This window comes from Bubalus kerabau, chromosome 4 (assembly GCF_029407905.1).
Source record: "Bubalus kerabau isolate K-KA32 ecotype Philippines breed swamp buffalo chromosome 4, PCC_UOA_SB_1v2, whole genome shotgun sequence".
NCBI classification, from domain to species: Eukaryota; Metazoa; Chordata; class Mammalia; order Artiodactyla; family Bovidae; genus Bubalus; species Bubalus kerabau.
In genome coordinates, this window is record NC_073627.1 from 90,962,902 (window position 1) to 90,985,437 (window position 22,536).

Sequence of the window (22,536 nt, forward strand, 5' to 3'; positions counted from 1 at the left end):
GGGGAGCCTGGTGGGCTGCCAGATGTCTATGTGGTTGCACAGAGTCAGACACGACTGAAGCAACTTAGCAGCAGCAGCAATATGTTTTATTTATGACCTGATATGAAGATGAGTGATTTCATACTTAATGTTGAGACTAATTAATGCATGTTGATAATGAGAGAATGCAGTGGGAATGACACTGAATTAATATGGGCCTATTGACTTTACCTCCTGACACTAAGAGGCTCCTGGCTCTAACATCAAAAATACCTTGAATCTCACCAGCCCTTTCATTGCTGTAATCTGATGTTGCCATGTTCCCTGGCTGGACCACTCTACCAGTTAGTCTGGTCAGTCAGCCGGACTGGTTTCCTTGCTCTGACTGCCCCTTCATTAATAGTCTCTTCTGGTGACAGCCAGGGTGATCTTCAGAAAATTAACACAGAATCACAGAAAACTAACCATTCTAATCACATGGACCACAGTCTTGTCTAACTCAATGAAACAGCCATGCCATGTAGGGTGACCCAAGACAGACGGGTCATGGTGGAGAGTTCTGACAAAATGTGGTCCACTGGAGAAGGCAATGGCAAACCACTTCAGTATTCTTACCTTGAGAACCCTATGAACAGTATGAAAAGTCAGAAAGATAGGACACTGAAAGATGAACTCCCCAGATCGGTAGGTGCCCAATATGCTACTAGAGATCAGTGGAGAAATAACTCCAAAAAGAATGAAGAGACGGAGCCAAAGCAAAAACAATACCCAGTTGTGGACGTGACTGGTGATAGAAGCAAGGTTGGATGCTGTAAAGAGCAATATTGCATAGGAGCCTGGAATGTTAGGTCCATGAATCAAGGCAAATTGGAAGTGGTCAAACAGAAGATGGTAAGAGTGAATGTGGACATTCTAGGAATCAGCGAACTAAAATGGACTGGAATGGGTGAATTTAACTCAGATGACCATTATATCTACTACCGTGGACAAGAATCCCTTAGAAGAAATGGAGTAGCTATCATAGTCAACAAAAGAGTCTGAAATGCAGTACTTGGACGCAATCTCAAAAGCAACAGAATGATCTCTGTTTGTTTCCAAGGCAAATCATTCAATATCAGGGTAATCCAAGTCTATGCCCCAACCAGGAACGCTGAAGAAGCTGAAGTTGAATGGTTCTATGAAGACCTACAAGACCTTTTAGAACTAACATCCAGAAAAGATGTCCTTTTCATTACAGGGGTCTGGAATGCAAAAGTAGGAAGTCAAGAAACACCTGGAGTAACAGGAACATTTGGTCTTAGAGTATAGAATGAGGCAGGACAAAGGCTAATAGACTTTTGCAAAGAGAAAGCACTGGTCGTAGCAAACACCGTCTTCCAACAACACAAGAGAGGACTCTATACATGGACATCACCAGATGGTCAACACCAAAATCAGACTGATTATAGCCTTTGCAGCCAAAGATGGAGAAGCTCTATACAGTCAGCAAAAACAAGACCAGGAGCTGACTGTGGCTCAGATCATGAACTCCTTATTGCCAAATTCAGGCTTAAATTGAAGAAAGTAGGGAAAACCACTAAACCATTCAGGTATGACCTAAATCAAATCCCTTATGATTATACAGTGGAAGTGAGAAATAGATTTAAGGTACTAGATCTGATAGAGTGCTTGATGAACTATGGACGGAGGTTCGTGACATTGTATAGCAGACAGGGATCAAGACCATCCTCATGGAAAAGAAATGCAAAAAAGCAAAATGGCTGCCTGAGGAGTCCTTACAAGTAGCTGTGAAAAGAAGAGAAGCTAAAAACAAAGGAGAAAAGGAAAGATATACTCATTTGAATGCAGAGTTCCAAAGAATAGCAAGGAGAGAGAGATAAGAAAGCCTTCCCCAGGGATAAGTGCAAAGAAACAGAGGAAAACAACAGAATGGGAACTACTAGAGATCTCCTAAAGAAAATTAGAGATATCAAGGGAACATTTCATGCAAAGATAGGCTCAATAAAGCACAGAAATGGTATGGACCTAACAGAAGCAGAAGATATTAAGAGGTGCCAAGAATACACAGAAGAACTGTACAGAAAAGATCTTTATGACCCAGATAATCATGATGGTATGATCATTCACCTAGAGCCAGGCATCCTGGAATGTGAAGTCAAATAGGCCATAGGAAGCATCACTACAAACAAAGCTAGTGGAGGTGATGGAATTCCAGTTGAGCTATTCCAAATCCTAAAACATGATGCTGTGAAAGTGCTGCACTCAATATGCCAGCAAATTTGGAAAACTCAGCAGTGGCCACAGGACTGGAAAAGGTCAGTTTTCACTCCAGTCCTAAAGAAAGGCAATGCCAAAGAATGCTCAAACTACCACACAATTGCACTCATCTCACACGCTAGTAAAGTAATGCTCAAAATTCTCCAAATCAGGCTTCAGCAATACATGAACCGTGAACTTCCAGATGTTCAAGTTGATTTTAGAAAAGGCAGAGGAACCAGAGATCAAATTGCCAACATCCGCTGGATCATAGAAAAAGCAAGAGAGTTCCAGAAAAATATCTATTTATGCTTTATACTATGCCAAAGCCTTTGACTGTGTGGATCACAGTAAACTGTGGAAAATTCTGAAAGAGATGGGAATACCAGACCATCTGACCTGCCTCTTGAGAAATCTGTATGCAGGTCAGGAAGCAACAGTTAAAACTGGACATGGAACAACAGACTGGTTCCAAATAGGAAAAGGAGTATGTCAAGGCTGTATATTGTCATCCTGTCTATTTAACTTATATGCAGAGTACATCATGAGAAATGCTGGGCTGGAAGAAGCACAAGCTGGAATCAAGACTGCTGGGAGAAATATCAATAACCTCAGGTATGCAGATGACACCACCCTTATGGCAGAAAATGAAGAGGAACTAAAGAGCCCCTTGATGAAAGTGAAAGGAGAGTGAAAAAGTTGTCTTAAAGCTCAACATTCAGAAAACTAAGATCATGGCATCTGGTCCTATCAGATCAGATCAGATCAGATCAGTCGCTCAGTCGTGTCCTACTCTTTGCGACCCCATGAATCGCAGCACTCCAGGCCTCCCTGTCCATCACCAACTTCCGGAGTTCACTCAGACTCACATCCTATCACTTCATGGCAAATAGATGGGGAAACAGTGTCAGATTTTATTTTTCTGGGCTCCAATATCACTGCAGATTGTGACTGCAGCCATGAAATTAAAAGATGCTTACTCTTTGGAATGGAGAAGGCAATGGCACCCCACTCCAGTACTCTTGCCTGGAAAATCCCATGGGTGGAGGAGCCTGGTGTGCCGCAGTCCATGGGGTTGCTAAGAGTCAGACAAGACTCAGCGACTTCACTTTCACTTTTCACTTTCCTGCATTGGAGAAGGCAATGGCAACCCACTCCAGTGTTCTTGCCTGGAGAATCCCAGGGATGGCTGAGCCTTGTGGGCTGCCGTCTATGGGGTCGCACAGAGTCGGACACGACTGAAGTGACTTAGCAACTTAGCAGCACTCTTTGGAAGGAAGTTATGACCATCCTAGACAGCATATTAAAAAACAGAGATATTACTTTGCCAACAAAGGTCCATCTAGTCAAGGGTATGGTTTTTCCCATAGTCATGTATGGATGTGAGAGTTGGACTATAAAGAAAGCTGAGTGCCGAAGAATTGATGCTTTTGAACTGTGGTGTTGGAGAAGACTCTTGAGAGTCCCTTGGACTGCAAGGAGATCCAACCAGTCCATCGTAAAGGCAACCAGACTTGGGTGTTCATTGGAAGGACTGGTGCTAAAGCTGAGACTCCAATACTTTGGCCACCTGACACGAAGAGCTGACTCATTTGAAAAGACCCTGATGCTGGGAAAGATTGAGGGCAGGAGGAGAAGGGGATGACAGAGGATGAGATGGATGGATGGCATCACCAACTCAATGGACATGAGTTTGGGTAAACTCTGGGAGTTGGTGATGGACAGACAGGCCTGGTGTGCTGCGGTTCATGGGGTCACAAAGAGTTGGACACAACTAAGTGACTGAACTGAACTGAACTGAGGGTGATCTTTCTAAAACATGAATCAGATCACACAATGCCTCTGCTTAGATTATCTAGTACTTTTTCAGTGTAGTTAGAACAAAACTTCAAGCTTCCTTTCATGACCAACCATCCTCTAGGTGTTCAGGCCAGCTGCCTACATCCTGGCTCCTTATCTCACTGAGGTCACACTCCCCATGGATTGCTGTGGCTCTGGCCACACTGGCCTTCCGTCCCTTCCTCCGGAACATCAGCACATTTGTCCCAGCTGTTCCCTTTCCCAGACATCCTCCACCTGAAGACTTCTGCACAGTTATCTTCTGGTCATTCATGTTTCCACACAAATGTCATCTCCTACTGGGGCCTCCAACCACGCCATCTAAAGCACGCAGCCACCACTCTCCTGCCTGTCATTACATGGCTCGCTGCCAATTTTACTTTCTTCCTAAGCACTAGAAATATCCCAAATTTCTTACTTGTGTGTTCTCTGCCTCCGACTCCTCATCAGGTAACGTCCCTAAAATCAGGGATCACATCCCTCTTGTTCTCTTCTTTATTCCTACCACTTAGTCGTGGCACATAGTAGGTCCTTGATAAATATCTAATAAATGAATATATATGTACATATAGTATACTTTGCACATTATCTGAATTTGTTTTTGTTGTCATAATAACCCTGAGAGGCAGGGAAAGGATTTCCATCTTTTATATAGATAAGGGCTTCCCAGGTGGTGCTAGTGGTAAAGAACCCGTGTGCCGATGCAAGAGACATGAAACACGAGTTCGATCCCTGGGTTGGGAAGATCCCCCGGAGGAAGGCATGGCAACCAACTCTAGTTCTCTTGCCTGGAGAATTCCATGGCTAGAGGAGCCTGGCAGGCTACAGTCCATAAGGTCTCAAAGAACTGGACACGACTGAAGCGACTTAGCACTCATGCATGCAAGGAACTTAGGCTCAGAAAAGCCCCAGGGTTTGCCCAAGAGCAGAAAGCAAGCAAAGAGTAGGGCTGAACTAGATCCCAGAACTCTGACCTCAAGTTCGGTCCTTGTAACCTGAGATCCCAAATCCTTGTCTGTGGACTGACTGCCTCAGAACCCCCAGGACACTTGTTAAAAACATAATCTGTCCTGCTATATATAAAATAGCTGCCTCACTACGTAATAAAAACAACTTTGCCAATGGGGAAAATCAGGTTAGGGACCAGAGAGTTGCAGACTCACAATTACCAAGTTATTTTTTCCTACAGGAATTTTAATAATAAAAGTGAAAGTTTTATAGCTGCAAGTGTATAGCTATAAAATTCAAATGTCACTGAATTAAATCCAGCCCTTAATTAATTACATTGAGCTTTTTCTGAAAGTAACAACTGTGCATCCCGTCACAAGAGGCACTTTTGTTAGCACAGGCTACTTAGGTGTTATTACCTTCATTATTAAGACAAAGCACAGAGTTACCGAAGCATTTACAGTTAACAGAAGTTTATATTGAACATGATTCTTCTTAATCATTGACCCTCTTACATCTATTAGAAAAAGCACAGAGTTACCAAAGCATCTACAATTAATAGAAGTTTATATTGAACATGATTCTTCTTAATCAGTTGACCCTCCTATATCTATTAGAAAAGCTTGTACATATTATTGAGTCATACAGTTAGATCTCCTAAACCTGACACTCAGGTGGTGGGATGGAAGCTCTAGTTTCTATTTTGAACAAATTCTGAGGCAATTCTGACATGTAGCCAGGTTTGTTCATTAATGAATTACACTGCATTACTTTTTCTTGAATCCTGGTGAGAGCTGAGGTTTTTCTGAAAGCCCACTAGTTCAATATTAGAAAATTTCAGGTTGAAAACATGCACCCCAAAGTTCACTGCAGCACTATTTACAATACCCAAGGCATGGAAGCAACCTAAGTGTCTCTCAACACAGGCATAGACAAAGATGATGTGGTACATATTACAATGGAATATTACTTGGCCATGAAAAGGACAAAATGGCATTTGCAGCAACATGGGTGGGCCTAGAGATCATTATACTAAGTGGAGTAAGTCAGAGAAAGACGAACATCATATGATATAACTTCTGTGTGGAATCTAAAAACAATGAACGTATTTACAAAACAGACTCACAGGTCTTGTAATCAAAGTTAAGGATACCAAAGGGGAGATAGGGAGGGAAATGAGTAGGTAACAGGCAGACACACACACATACATGTATAACTGATTCACTTTGCTGTATACCTGAAACTAATACAACATTATAAATCAACTATATTTCAATAAAAATATAAAAAAAGAAAAACAAAGGAAAAATAATTCAAGTCCACTTTCGATCACCTAGACAGACACCTAGTGAGGTGAGTACTGCTGAAAAAGGCCACGCCTGTGTTTGTACTTGATTACAATCCCATCAGCGAGTGTTACTTTAATTATGGAAGTTAATTAGAAGAAAAAGAAGAGAGATGCAGAGAGGGAGTGAAATGATAAATTATATATTTGTACTAAGACAATGTTAAAAAAGGTCTGACCAAAAAGACTTTTACAACGAGCAAAACAAAACAAAAAAAAAAGAGACTGATTCAGGGAGCTGGTATAGATATACCTGAGCAGACCCTGGGCTAGAACTCTCTGTTCCCATAGCATGGGGCACACACCCTGACTGTCGGAGCTGACGGGGCCACCTGAGGGAGGGGGCAGCCACCAATGTCTCTGGCCAGATCCAGAGAAGTGACAGGAGGCATGGACAGGACAAGGACCAATGCTTTCCTTCCAATAAACAAAAACATTACCCTAAATTAAAAAAAAAAAAGAGGCTGAGCTATAGTCATGGAACCTCTGCAGTGTGGGTGGAGCCTCACTGTCAGGACCACATTCATCTGTAGTCCGGTCATCTCTGCGGGTCAGCAACAGCTAGCAGATTACATGTGTATTGATTTTTGGAAACTGTCAGGGTTTACAGATCACTCTTTCATTGAATCTGCAAACTGGTCATATGTATAAATATAAGAAGAACAAGGAAATAGAAACAAAGGCAAGTGTTTCAATTTATTACAACCAATATAAGGAAGCAAGCCTCTTCAAGAGTCAGAAATAGAAGCATAAAAGAATCATTGCCTGTAGACCTCATGAAACCGCTTAGTTTTTGGATCATGGCTCCTGTTGAAATGAGATGGAACAGGGGGTCCAGAGCCTCAGAGGTAAGCAAGGGCAGCCCTGGCACAAGGGTGAACCTGCGTTAGCCAACACTCGCCTATCAATATCCAGTGACGTGGGGGAGTGCCACTTTGGGCCGCCTTTACAGTAGAGGTGTTCGACCAAACAGGCACTGTCCTGACCTGGGAGGACCGGCAGCTGGAGAGACAGGCAGGGACGGATGAGCAGCCCCGGGAGCAAATGCTTGGAACTGTTAATACATTCCTGTGCATAGTCTGGGCTCTGGCTCATGCCTCTTTCCCTCATGTGTGACTCTGGGTAAAATCAAAATCCAGTGGGAAAAAATCTGAATATATGTGCTTGAAAAATAACTTTGGCCCAGTGTGAAGGTGATGGAGAGAGGAGCCAGAGGAGATGAAAGTTTCTTGTTTGAGTGCAGCCAAGTACAGAGACCATTGAAAGCAACTTTTTCTCAGGTCCGAAGTCCAGGTCTCTGCTAACAGCAACTTTGTTTTCAATAGCACGATGGCAGAGACAGATCTATTATCAACCAAATCCTTTTCTTTTCCTTCCTGGGCACACAGTTAGGTCATTTGTCAGCCTCTCTGCAGTGAGATGTGGACAAGGTGCTGGTTTCTAGCAGATGAAATGTGAGCAGAAGTCAACTGTGCCATTTCTTGACCCAAACCACAAAAACCCTCTTGTGAAATAATTTGTTTTAGATGTTAGGTGAGTGAGAAAAAAAAAATCTGTTTTAGCCATCATATTCTTATGGTTTGGTTTGTTAAGCAGGCAAATAGAAAAAAGTGCCTAATAAGCACACATGCTAATTATTCTGTGTTTGATCTTCTTTCCCCTCTTCTAATGTGGTGAGTCACAAATGGCATTTGAAAATGGTTCTCTACGCTCCTTAGCCACCAAAAATAACAAGGATTTACTGTTTAGTGCGGGGAACTATATTCAATATCTTGTAATAACTTATAGTGGAAAAGTCTGAAAAAGAACACACACACACACACACATATATATATATATACCTGAATCAATTTGTGGTACACCCAAAACATTGTAAGGCAACTATACGTCAATAAAAAAATAAAAATTGAAAAATGAAGAGGAAAGAATGACTTGTATTTTGAACCCTTCGGATTCTCACTGTTGAGTAAGAGGCAATCTATCCCAGGAAGTGTGCCTGTGGATTCATTTGCAAGGAGAATGAGAAGACTTGTTAAAGGTGGTTGGGAACCTGGGCGATAAAAAAAACAGGACTGCAGGAGGCAGGTTTGGAGACAACACAAGAGCTCTGGGAAGGATGTAAAAAATGGCAAATAGGTTTGAGATGATGGTGCTCAGTGTATGGCAGAGTCCTCCTGGAGCACTGCTCAGATAGAGATTCTGGGTTACATCCAGGAGGGCATGCATGTTTTATCACTCAGTCTCTTTGGAACCCCATGGACTATAGCCCACCAGGCTCCTTTTCCATGGGATTCTCCAGGCAAGAATGCTGGCTGCTGCTGCTGCTAAATCGCTTCAGTCATGTGAGATGTTATTTCCTCCTCCAGGGGATATTCCCAGCCCAGGGATCGAACCCCTGTCTCCTGGGGTTCCTGCATTGGCAGGCTGGTTCTTTACCACTGAGTGACCCGGGAAGACACACTCAGGAAGAATGAGCAGCAGCAAAAGAATGTGATAAATCCTGATGCCTCCAGGGGGCATGGGTGTGAGAAGTGGTGCCATCCCTCAATAGCTGAGCGGCCTGGGGAGAGTTATTTAGTCTCTGTGGACCTTCGTTTTCTATTTCTATGGTTGCTGAAAGCAGCAATGCTTGCAAAGATGTTTGCGCAACATGAGGTCTGAATACATGCTAGCTATCATCAGCATGATCCCTGGTATGATACAGGGAGAAAACACTGAGGAGCAGCGTCTGGAACTTTTGATAAACCAAAAAAACACAAAGGACAAGTGTAAAAAAAGAAAGAAAGAAAAAAAACAAGAAAGAGGAGAGGGAAAAAATCTCTTAGTGAGAAGGAACTCAGGTGTCTCTATTTTTAAGAACTGTGAGGGTTTCAGGCTAACCAGAAGAAGAAATTATTTTCTCCTAGGGCTTCCCTTGTGGCTCAGCTGGTAAAGAATCCTGCAATGCAGGAGAACTGGGTTTGATCTCTGGGTTGAGAAGATCCCTTGGAGAAGGGAAATGCTACCCACTCCGGTACTCTGGCCTGGAGAATATACAGCCCACGGGGTTGCAAAGAATCGGACGTGACTGAGCGACTTTCACTTGGTTTCTCTTGAAACTAGTATTAGTCTCTGGACAGACAGAGTGTCAAGTCACATATTGGAGACCTCAGAAAGTATCTACTTCCAGAGAAATTGTGAAACAATGCATGCCAGGGTAATTTGCTGGTGCCCTCAGGACTCTGTTCAAGAAAATTGTAGTCAGATCCACAAAGGATCCAAATCTTAATTCAAGAGAAAAGTGAATAAGGCAGTGATGCCAAATACTTTAAATCTTCGCATTCACAGCAGTAAGGTGTTATAAATTTCACATGCTTTCACTATCTAACACTAAGAAAACTGCATTTTTCCAGATTTAATCAATGTATAATGCCTTGTAATTAGTGAGAATGCTTTAAGGAATGTTAGCCTCTGCTTACATTGCAATTAGCATAGATTTCTCAGAAGGGCCACCAGAGCGAAATCTGTGAAAACTCCCTGAAATGAGAATTCTCAGCTGAAGAACTCATGAGTCAAAATTTAAGGGACCACAATCAACATGAACCCATGAAAGCTTTTCTCAAAATACCAACACCATCTTGTACATTTGAAATCAGTAATGATGTATCCTGATTGTTAATGTCCAGTTACCATCTACTGCTGCCCAGAAACTTTTCAGGATCTGGCTACCTGGCAGTTTCAACAAGAGTTGCTTTGTGACGGATAACAGTCATATTAAAATGCATGATATTTTCTTTAGTCTGGGTCTCCTTCCAAGTGCCTTTCACATTTTATAGCTCAGGAATTTTTAACTCCTTCCTGTCCTTCTGTCTCTCCTGCAAGGTCTCCTTCACTTCCATTTCCTGCCTCCTGAATCAGTGTTTGTCATTTCAGTCAACTCCACATCCTTTCTCTTCACCAATCCTCTGATTCTTTTTCCCTTCATCTGTAATTTCCCCTAGATTTCATTGCAAAAGCTGTCCTCCTTTGCCATCTAGTTTTCCAGTCTCCAAAAGATAAAGGAAATAAATTTGCAAATGTTAGAATTTTAAGTAAGGGGAGTTTATAGCTGGTAGTGGTGGGTGGAGACTACTGTACTTTATTTGTATATAAGAGATTCATAGGACTTTAAGGTCTAAAAAAGACCCAAGAGTGCATCTATTTAAAACCCCTCTGTTTACAATAAGGATACAGGTTTATAGTTCTAAATCTGCTCTGAGTTTTGTACTGAGACAAATACCCTAAAATCTTGCCTATTCTATTGTTACAATAAGTTTCCCTTTTAGTAGTAGTGAAAAAATATAAATGTTTCTCTCCCATCCTAATCATTACATGGTTTAACTTAGCGTAATCTAATAAAATAAATTATTATACTTTAGTGACACTCTGACTATGCTGGAAAATGAGGTGTAATATTTGAGCAGAGAATATAGAAAATGGATGATTGAACCAGAGGGCACTATAGCCTCCAGGCTATGGTTCAGTCCACTCACATGTTTGGTCTGGAAAGAATTTTTTAAAAATTTGAACTTGTTCAGTTCAGTTCAGTTGCTCAGTCATGTCCGACTCTTTGCAACCCGACCCCATGAATTGCAGCACACCAGGCCTCCCTGTCCATCACCAACTCCTGGAGTTCACCCAAACTCATGTGCATCGAGTCGGTGATCCCATCCAGCCATCTCATCCTCTGTCGTCCCCTTCTCCTCCTGCCCCCAATCCCTCCCAGCATCAGGGTCTTTTCCAATGAGTCAACTCTTCGCATGAGGTGGCCAAAGTACTGGAGTTTCAGCTTTAGCATCAGTCCTTCCAATGAACACCCAGGACTGGTCTCCTTTAGGATGGACTGATTGGATCTCCTTGCAGTCCAAGGGACTCTCAAGAGTCTTCTCCAACACCACAGTTCAAAAGCATCAATTCTTCGGTGCTCAGCTTTTTTCACAGTCCAACTCTCACATCCATTCATGACCACTGGAAAAACCATAGCCTTGACTAGACGGACCTTTGTTGGCAAAGTAATATCTCTGCTTTTGAATATGCTATCTAGGTTGGTCATAACTTTCCTTCCAAGGAGCAAGCATGTTTTAACTTCATGGCTGCAATCACCATCTGCAGTGATTTTGGAGCCCCCCAAAATAAAGTCTGACACTGTTTCCACTGTTTCCCCATCTATTTCCCATGAAGTGATGGGACCAGAAGCCATGATCATAGTTTTTTATATGTTGAGCTTTAAGACAACTTTTTCACTCTCCACTTTCACCTTCATCAAGAGGCTTTTTAGTTCCTCTTCACTTTCTGCCATAAGGGTGGTGTCATCTGCATATCTGAGGTTTTTGATATTTCTCCCGGCAATCTAGATTCCAGCTTGTGCTTCTTCCAGCCCAGCATTTCTCATGATGTACTCTGCATATTATAAGTTAAATAAGCAGAATGACAATATACAGCCTTGACATACTCCTTTTCCTATTTGGAACCAGTCTGTTGTTCCATGTCCAGTTCTAACTGTTGCTTCCTGACCTGCATATAGGTTTCTCAAGAGGCAGGTCAGGTGGTCTGGTGTGCCCATCTCTTTCAGAATCTTCCACAGTTTATTGTGGACTCAGTTTAAAAAAAAAAAGGAGAAATTAAATTAAAAAAAGTGTGTGTGTATGTGTGTGTGTGTTTTGGTTTGGCTTATATGGAAAAATTGGAAGGTCTACCAACATTAGATTTGTGATTTTCTTTGGCAATAGAAAGATAAAAACGAGCTGTGCCCTTCAGATAGATAGGGTGTGGTACTGTCCATACTCTAATCCTTGGAATCTGTGACTATGTTATATTACATGACAAAAGGGAATTAAAATTGCAGTTGCAATTAAGATTGCTAATGAACTGACATTAAAATAGTGAGATTACCCTAGATTAACTAGGTCGGCCAGTCTAATCATTTGAGCTCCTAAAATTAAAAGAGGGATAGTGAAGAGCTTGTGGGAGAGAGGCAATATGAGAAAGACTCAGTCTCCAACTGTTAGCTTTGAGATGGAGGAAGACGGCCAAAAACTAAGGAATGCAACAGCCTTTAGAGCTTGCGAATGACACTCAGTTTACAGCCAGCAAGAAATCAGGGATCTCAGTCTCAGTCACAATGACCTAAATTCTGCCAACAATCCAAATGAACAGGAAAAGCATTTTCTCCTGGAGTTTATAGAAAGGAGTGTACCCCTTTGACACCTTGGTTTTATCCTGGTAAGACTATACTGGACTTTTGGCCTACAGAACTCTAAAACAAAATATTTGTATTTTAGGACTCTAAGTTTGTGGTAAATTGTTAGGGCAAAATAAAAGAATAATATGCAGGCCATATACACTGCCTATATCACCAAAGTTACTACTTCGACAAAGAAGATGTATAAACGAGTAATAAGCACGAGAAAAGATGCTCAACACTGTTAGTCATCAGGGAAATGTAAATTAAAGTCACAATAAATGATCACTTTACATCCATGAGGATGGCTATAATTTAAAAAAATAGACAATAACAGATGTGGTGAGGATGTAGACACTGGAATCCTAATACTGTTGATGGAAATACAAAATGGTGCAGCTACTTTGAAACACAGTTGACAGTTTTTTAAAAAGTTACAAATAAATGTGCCATACAACCCAGCAATTCTACTCTTATGTATATACACCCAAGAGAAATGAAAAGATGTCTACATGAAAGCTTGCACAGGAATGGCCACTGCAGCACTATTCATGATAGCCAAAAACTGGAAACAACCCCAATGTCCATCAACTAATGAGTGGAAGAAAATGTGGTATATTCATACAATGGAATACTATGCTGCTGCTGCTGCTGCTAAGCCGCTTCAGTCGTGTCCGACTCTGTGTGACCCCATAGACGGCAGCCCACCAGGCTCCCCCGTCCCTGGGATTCTCCAGGCAAGAACACTGGAGTGGGTTGCCATTTCCTTCTCCAATGCAGGAAAGTGAAAAGTGAAAGTGAAGTCGCTCAGTCGTGTCTGACTTCTAGCGACCCCATAGACTGCAGCCCACCAGGCCCCTCCGTCCATGGGATTCTCCAGGCAAGAGTGCTGGAGTGGGGTGCCATTGCCTTCTCCGTAGAATACTATTACTCCACCACAAAGAGGAATGCAGCATACATGTCACAACACGGGTGAATCCTGAACACGTTATGCTAAGTCACTAACAAAGGACCATGTAGGGCCCCACTTACTCAAAGTATCTGGGATAGGCAGGTCTATGACGACACAGTACACCAGTAGTTACCGAGGCCTGGAGGAAAGGAGGGGGTTGGGAAGTGATGGCTAAGAGGTGTGGAATTTATTTTGGGATAATGAAAATGTTCTAAACATTTGAGTGTGGTGATGAATGTACAACTCTCAATGTACTAACAGCCACTGAATTGTATACTTTAAATAGTTGATTTGTACAGTATGTGAATTACACTTCAACAGTGTTTTTAAGAAAACAACAATCTTGGTTTGTTGTGATGATGGTTATACAACTTAAAAAAATTTGCTAAAATATCACTGAATTGAACACTTACAATGGGTGGATATTATGGGATGTAAATTATGCCTCCAGAAAATTGATAAAACAATTTAAATCTAATTTAACCTTTTCTTGAGGAGTCAGGGTCAACAGTGTGACTACTAATTAATTATCTTGAACAAAAAATAAGAAGGACTTGGTATTTCTTTGCCTTTGTGATTCTGTTTATTTGGTGTGCCTTTGGTATCAATATTGCAGGGCCCGTAGGGTCTAAGGGCTTGCCTGATGGATCAGGCGGTAAAGAATTTGCCTGCAATGCAGGAGACCCAGGTTCAATCCCTGGGTTGGGAAGATCCCCTGGGGTCTGAAGAGTTGGACATGACTGAGGGACTAACACTAGGAACTAAGGAAGTCTAGGGCTTAGACTATCCTTACCTACACATCCCCAGGCTGCCTGGCTTCCTTTTCCTCCCTTGTTTCAATCACCATTCCCTAAACATATTTTTTACCAATGCCAGTATGTCAGATTACTACCATTACTGCTACTGATTATTCAATTGAAGTTAACGACTCCCCAGGACTCGAAGGCAGCAACCTCTTTTGCATGTTCCACTGCAGAGTCCTAGATGAGGACCCCATACCCAGGACAGCTGCATGATGCTACAGCCTCTTCAAGGAACAACACTCCAAGGATATGGTACCCACTACATGTCTCACCACCCATCCTTTCCTCATTGAACAGATGTGGGAATTGCTTTTTCAGGATGTGAGATGGGCTAGGCTAGATCATTTCCTTGTTTGCTTCCTCTATTCTGCTGGGGAGCAGAGAAAGTTAATTCTCCTGCTATACTCTCACCCCTTTCATCTGAATTCTACGAAAGCTAGGCTTCCTCAGTGGGCGTGCTACACATCTATACATACTGAGGAAAACTTAAGAATCTTGGTTACTCAGTATTGTAACAGATAATGAGGTCCCTTGATGGCAGCTTGAATGAGTCAATGGCCATTACCCTGATGCTCAGAGCATCACTAGGAACACAGGTGAACTTCTGGGCTTTTCCCTTTGATCTGGTGCACTGGGGTAAATCTTTCATTGCTGGTTGTCGCCACGGTGACAAAGTCCTCTCTGAGCCTCACTCTCTATGCAGCAGAATCCTCCCCTGGTGAACAGAGTTGCTGGATGAAGAGTTCAGAAATGCCAATTTGAAATGACTTACATTATGAAAAGCTTACAAAACTGCTTGTCTTTATTGCAGCTACTAAATCATAACAAGGAGGGGGCTGAGAAAGGAGAATTAAAAAAAAAAAAAAAACCAACCCAACTGCCTTTTATTTTTATTTTCCCAGTGAGGTTTCTGTGATCTCTTTATTAGACACAATATGTGTCAGCTATTCAACTCATAGAAAAGCAGAAAAACATGCCAGGAAAGGAGAAATATTTTCTGTCTCTTTCTTCCTGTGAACACTTCGGATGAGCTCATCTGTGTTCTCTCCTTTCAATGAAAGATATGCTCATCCCTCAACCCCCATCTTCTTCTCATTTTCCATTGACGATGTCAAGCAGGCCTTACAGTATCTCTTTTGTGATCTTATAAAATCAATGACAACCAAAAGCGTTTCCCTCATGGCTATGACTTCATCAGCGGGCTACACCTGGATGGCCTCGTCTGCATTGGTAAGCAGAGCTCCCCTCCACTGCTCCAGACTGAAGCAATTTACCAGGAAACTACTGCTTTCCTTCAAAATGCTGCTTACACCCTTTGGATCTGGCAGTTTTCTGAGCGATGTCGGCTGAATGCAGAATCTCACTAGTCAAGATGGCTCTCCAATCTTTGTGCCTTGTCATGCACACGAGAAATTCTCCTTTACCTATGGCTACAAATGCACACAAAGTCAACTGTCCTTCAACATGTTAGGTATGTGACCTTTTGGTGACATTCTTAAATGCCTCCCTAGCCGCTGCTACCCTCCCCCTCCCATCTACTTTCTGAGCAGTGAAACATCCAGGGAAGCATCCGGTTGAGTCCAGTTTAGGACAGAAAGGAGTTTTGTGCCACTGGGTCTACATGGCTGTGAGTTTCTGGAACCAGGGAGGTAGGCAGGGAAACATTAGGCATCTCCACCCTGAGAGGGACTCGTAAAGTACTCTCAAAACCTTTGGGACTTAAAAGATAAAATCATCACATACTGATGAATTTAGAGAGAAGCAAAGACAATTTAGAGAAGCAAAGAAGCTCTAAAGACAATATTTTACAGGCTTAAATAAGGCAGAGTAGGAAGGTTTGGTATATCTAAAACAAAATGATGTTTCTATATTTAGACAAAAGTTGTAGAGAGTACCAATGGACCTACCATAAACCTGAGCAGCAGAACTGACAACACACTCAGTTCAGAGGATGGGGGAACAGGAATGGTCTAATGATGGGCCAGGGGGGGGTTCATCAGCTCTCCCTTCTCTCCCATGTGAAATAGGCCTCGTGTAGCCACCTCCCTTGCTCTGAATCCAGGCACACTCCAACCACTTTTCAGATAGCTAATTCAGCTTTCCCTTTGACATTGAGACATTGAGACATTAGACAGAGGGGCTCTACAAAGGGTTTGTGAGCATTCCAGTCTCCGAAAAGGAATCTCCCCTACTGTAAAAATAACCTGGCTTTTGCTTTATCTTCACAATAATAATAATAAGAGTGAACAAGTATTGAGTGCTTGCTACATGCCAGGCATACTTATAAGCATTTTACATGAATGAAGGCATTTAATCTCCACAAGAACCTTCTGAGTCAAACACTATTATTATCGCCATAAGTCAAATAAAGAAACTGAGTCAGAGAGTATGAAGAAGCTGCTCAGGAATATGTAGCTTGGACATGACAGAGTCAGGATTCAAATCCAGACTGTGAGGCTCTAGAGCCTGCAGGTTTAACTGCCACACTATGCTTGCTCTCATGAATTACTATGAACAAATTTCCCTGCATCTGGTCAATTCAGGTGCATTAGCAAGACCCAAGCAAGACCTGGGTCTTGATAATGTCAAGGGGACACCTGAGTGCTTTGAGCCTCAAACAAAATCCTTTTTTTTGGCCTACATTTATACTGAAGTCAAGATAAAAAACAAAACACAAAACCCACAACTCTACAATGTCTTTTAAAGCATAGAGGTACTGAGGTTTACCATGAGGGTCTGATCACAAGTGAGTTGGCAGGCTATATAGTCCATGGGGTCCCAAAGAGTTGGACACGATTGAACTGAGCATGAGCACAAAGACAGAGCTGAATTAGCTCCTGATGGGCTTCTCTGATGGCTCAGATGGTAAGGAATCTGCCTGCAATGCAGGAGACCTGTGTTCAAGCCCTAGCTCAGGAAGATCCCCTGGAGGAGGGAATGGAAACCCACTCCAGTACTCTTGCCTGGAGAATCCCATGGACAGAGGAGCCTGGCAGGCTACAGTCCATGGAGTTGCAAAGAGTTGCACACGACTGAGCGACTAACCGGAGAAGGCAATGGCACCCCACTCCAGTACTCTTGCCTGGAGAATCCCATGGACGGAGGGGCCTGGTGGGCTGCAGTCCATGGGGTCGCTAAGAGTCGGACACAACTGAGCGACTTCACTTTCACTTTTCACTTTCCTGCATTGGAGAAGGAAATGGCAACCCACTCCAGTGTTCTTGCCTGGAGAATCCCATGGACGGGGGAGCCTGGTGGGCTGCCGTCTATGGGGTCGCATAGAGTCGGACAGGACTGAAGTGACTTAGCAGCAGCAGCAGCAGAGCGACTAACACTTATAAAGTACTGGTTAAGCCAGAAAGTTCGTTTGGGTTTGAGTTCTGGAAAAACCCTAACGAATTTTTTGGCCAACCCAATACTTGCAAATTTTCAGTGTGAAGATGTACAGTGAAAAATGCATGGATGCAAAGTTGGGCTAATGTTTTACACATTTTAGAATTGATTTCAGGATGTGTTTCATCTTAGAAGAGCTAGAGAAAGAAAGAGAAATATTTATTAGGTGTGAACTATGTGCCTGGTTTTGGGCTCAGGGCTTTTTCACATGTGCAATCTTATTTACCCTCACAACAATCTTGTAAAATATGATTAATTTCACTCTTACAGATGAGAAGGAAGATTCAGTGAGCTTATACCCTTTGTTCAAGGTCACACAGTTAATGAACAGTAGAACTGTATCCTTTAGAAATGCCTCACATCTCCCCCCGCTGCAAAGTGCCCCCCCACCACTTACATGGTATTTGGGTTGTATCTTATACATGGCTATGCAGGATCTTAATGGGTACATTTGAAGGAAACTATCTCTTGATTCTAGGTGGTCACGTATACATCTATTACCTTCACTAGTCTGTAAGCATCACAGATCACAAAACTCAGGTCTAACTTACTGCTCCACACTGATAATACTTGGCAGAGGATGTGCTCAGAACAGTAGCTGGTGAGTCACTTTAAAACTGTGAGTGTAGACATTGACGTCGGGCTAGGTGATAATCCCAGGTAAAGATACAAATACAATCTTAAAGCAACATCTCCATTTTGATCCTTAACTTTCAGAGGGATTGTCTGACAGACGTGCCAGCAGACCTGAACAAACCCCACCACCGAAGACAAAGACACAGCTCCCTAAGCTCTGGGTGTGGTGTCCGTGAACCATTTCATCGCTCAGCTCCTTTCCTCCTTCTTCCCCGGTGCCTCTTTGGCTGCTCTCTCTCTTTCCTGGCTTTGAACATTTTGGCAGCCTCCAATAGCTCCTCTTCAAAGAGCTGAAGACAAGCCTGATGTTACAATTGCTTTGCTTAATTCCAGACAGGTTTCCATGAATCATATTAAATTCAGGTGAACAAAGGGTATTTAGTCTGTGACAGAGCTGAACCGTATCTGGATAAATATAAACAAGAGAGTTAATCCTGTAAGAGCCAGCAGCTGGAAGGCTGTCCGCACTGCCCTGGCCAAGGCAGACTGTGTTGGGGGGTGGGTAAGGCAGAAGAGAATTAACCAGATGGGTGCCAAGCATCTGGACTCCGTACAAAGAGGGGCATAAAGATTATGACTGGAATACATTAGGAGCAAAGCAAATGTTCTATTCACAAAAAAATAGGCATTAATAATAGTCTGTAATCCACCTCAGGGCCCCTCAGCTGGCCTAACTCTTTGTTGACTTTCATCTTCTCTGCACAGCGTCCTGCTCAAGGTCCCTTCCCAGATCAGCCTTAGGTCATGGGGGTAGAAATACTGTTGCTAAACAGATATGCAAGGGAGTAGCATGTGTGACTGGAAAACAGTGTGACAACATAATCCTGGCGTGGATGGATGAGGTCAGTGTGGGGTGATGTCGGCTTTTCTAGCAACGATTGAATCATCTCATGGGAGCAGCAATTGAAAAGAATAAATACAAACACATGCAACATACCGCCACAAAGGCTGCATGGCCCAGACCTGAGGAAGGGGCGCCCAGACTGAAAGCATCAGTGGGGAGATGAGGGGACAATGATCTGGGGGTTAGGAGACCTCAGTTCCCTTCTCCCAGCCACCAGCTAAGAGGCTGTGTGATCTCAGGTTGCCTGGTTGCTAAGAACTGTGGGCCCTGGTTCAGAGTTCAGCTGGTCTCTAAGGTCTTTTAGTTTCAAAGGCAAGGATCTGTCCTATGTAAGGAAGGTTTTATAAAAGTGTCTTACTCTAAGACCACAACCTTACCAGGGGAAAGATGGGAGAATGGATAGTAAGGGAATTTGGGATCAACATATACATACTGCTAGGGAATGGCAATCCACTCCAGTGTTCTTGCCTGGAGAATTCCATGGACTGAGAAGCCTGGTGGGCTACAGTTCATGGGTTCACAAAGAGTTGGACATGACTGAGCGACTAACACATGTTTAAAATGGATAACCAACAAGGACCTATTGTATAGCACAGGGAACTCTGCTCAACGTTACGTGGCAGCCTGGATGGGAGGGGAGTTTGGGGGAGAATGCATATGGGCAAATGTATGGCTGAGTCCCTTTGCTATTCACCTGAAGCTTTATAACACTGTTAATTGGCTATACATCAACATAAAATGAAAAATTAAAAAATATATATATACCAAATTGCAACTTTGGGAGGCACCGTACTCTGAATTGCGATTTTCTGAAGTGGCCACGTATAGAATGGTTTGCCTAAGCTCTATGGATAAAGGTGAAGTACTGGCAGGTGCATTAGAGAAAAAGGTTGAAATAAACAGTCGGAGAGAAGAACACTTGTGCTCTAGCCCACAGTCACAGAATTCCAACTACCCAAGGGTCTTAAAGTTTCCTTTGTAATAGGTGGGAGGAGAAATGAAAAGATCATTTGATGACCTTGGGTCATGAGTCATGTTCCCTCATAGACTACTTCCTTGTATATATCTACGCTCATGCTCGTCCCTGAATGTCTGTTATCAAAATTCTACCCCAAGTCTAAGACCTCTCAGGTAGAATGAAACTGTACCCTCTTTAGTTATCAAAATTTATTTCATTCATTCTATCTCATATTACATGCTATCTTCATTTAATTACAATTACAGGTCACAAACTTCCAAAGGCAGGAAATGGATCTCATTTATGTCTGTCTCCCTGACCCCACTTAGCACGCTGTAGGCACCTACTTAGCAGTTTCCAAATTGAACAGGGGTTTTCACATTACCTGCTAATGTGACGGCAATGGAGACAGAATCATATCCCAAGGCATTTGAGGCATTACAAGTGTAGAAACCCACATCAGCTTCCACAGGTGCCAGGATCTGTAAGGAATCATCTGGCTGCAGAAGAATCCTGGAGCAACAGAAAAGAAATGTAGACCTGGTCAGGTCAGTTGACTCCTTTTTGGCACCGGACATGGGTCAAGCTGGAAGGAACCCCAGGGGATAGTAAACAGAACCCTGTTTAACAACAGGCACAAACTGGCCACAGTGACACACGGGAAACCAGCCTCTCTTGCCACTTTGTTGAGTGTGATTCTGGAAGCGAGCCCAAATAAGGCGGTTTTGGATTGCTTACGCAGTTTGTTGACTGCTTGGGCTAAATGCTAATTGTTGGAGCAGACAGCCTATGGACACTGAATACACGTAACACATACACTGGGGGTGAGAGGAGACGTTAGAATGAATGGTGCAGATGGATTTGGGGAAGGCTTCAGGAAAAGGCAAAGTTATAAAGGAAGAGTTATTAATGCTCTGGATGGTGGAGAGTAGGCAGAGCTTCCAGATATGGAGAAAGGCATCTGTTAAGGCTTGGAGGTGGGAGAGAGGAAGCCAGAAATCGACTGCTGACGAGAGGATGCTGAAGGAAGCTGTATGTGTAACTGTGTCTCAATTCTATTGTCTTCATTAGTCTGGAAATATTACTGAGCACAAAAATTAGATCTTATTTATTGTTTCATTTCCCACAATTCTTGGCAGAGGGCCCTCTGTAGAGAAGATGCCAGCAGAATGAAGGCAAAGCCTGACCTTCAGGGTCATGATAGAGATAATTCTAGAATAATCACCATGGAGTTCAGATACTTTGCTTTACCTAAAAGGGATTATGAGAATCAAATGGTGAGTACATACCATGAGCTTCAAATCCACACCTATCTCAGGCTATTTTTTTTTTTTTCCTAGATGGATGCCATTTCTAAGAAGTACATTTTATGGTAGTTAAGCAGATGAATGACTGATGATGATTTTAAGCTGATGCCATGGTGAGGCTGATGATAACTGTAGGGTGTATGTGGAGGTGGGAAATCTAGAAGAGTTGGGGGAGGATTGGATGGGAACTTTAGAGATCCAGTGCCAGACCTGACCGGGCCTTAGGTCGATACATCATTCAACAGCATGGAAGTGGGTTAGTGGTGGTTTTGCGGTTCCTGGAGTCAGTCACTTCCATCTTTATGAGTCTTTCCACCTCCTTATTAATTTCCAAAGCTTCCAAGAGATTCCAACATATGTTTCCCTCATATGCTGGCATCCATCCATGGGAGTCAAGCAGGTAAGGGGTTGCTTTTCAGGTAAGGCACAAAACAATATTTAATGATAAAATTAAGACTAGGACTCAGATCTCCTGTCCCACTGGCAGTCTCCCACCACACACTTCTTTTTCTTCACTATGTCTCTGCTGGGGCCTCTCCAGACTCTATTGGTATGTGTAGTTTGGCGTCACCTCTAGTCAGCTCTTAATTATTCTGAGGTGGGTGACTCGTCTGGCAATGAATCAGGCCTTCTCAAATCTGTTCTCGGCCTTGGACCTACTGCACTGCTTTTTCTTACCTCCTCTTGGAGGAAAGGCAGGAGAGAGGAAAATCAGGGCTTGCATCAATCCTTCTCCAATCTCACTATGCACTCAATATGCCAGCAAATTTGGAAAACTCAGCAGTGGCCACAGGACTGGAAAAGGTCAGTTTTCATTCCAATCCCAAAGAAAGGAAATGCCAAAGAATGCTCAAACTACCGCACAATTGCACTCATCTCACACGCTAGAAAAGTAATGCTCAAAATTCTCCAAGCCAGGCTTCAGCAATACGTGAACTGTGAACTTCCTGATGTTCAAGCTGGTTTTAGAAAAGGCAGAGGAACCAGAGATCAAATTGCCAACATCTGCTGGATCATGGAAAAAGCAAGAGAGTTCCAGAAAAATATCTATTTCTGCTTTATTGACTATGCCAAAGC

General features: G+C 42.8%; 1 protein-coding gene across 1 annotated transcript in view; it reads right to left on the bottom strand.

The window, feature by feature from the left end:
* Positions 1 to 22,536, bottom strand: part of ADAMTSL1 (ADAMTS like 1) — a 1,145,195-nt gene that overhangs the window by 117,242 nt on the left and 1,005,417 nt on the right. The window contains exon 23 of the mRNA XM_055577966.1: positions 20,538 to 20,665. Coding sequence (XP_055433941.1) covers positions 20,538 to 20,665 — 128 coding nt within the window. The remainder of the gene's footprint in view (positions 1 to 20,537; positions 20,666 to 22,536) is intronic.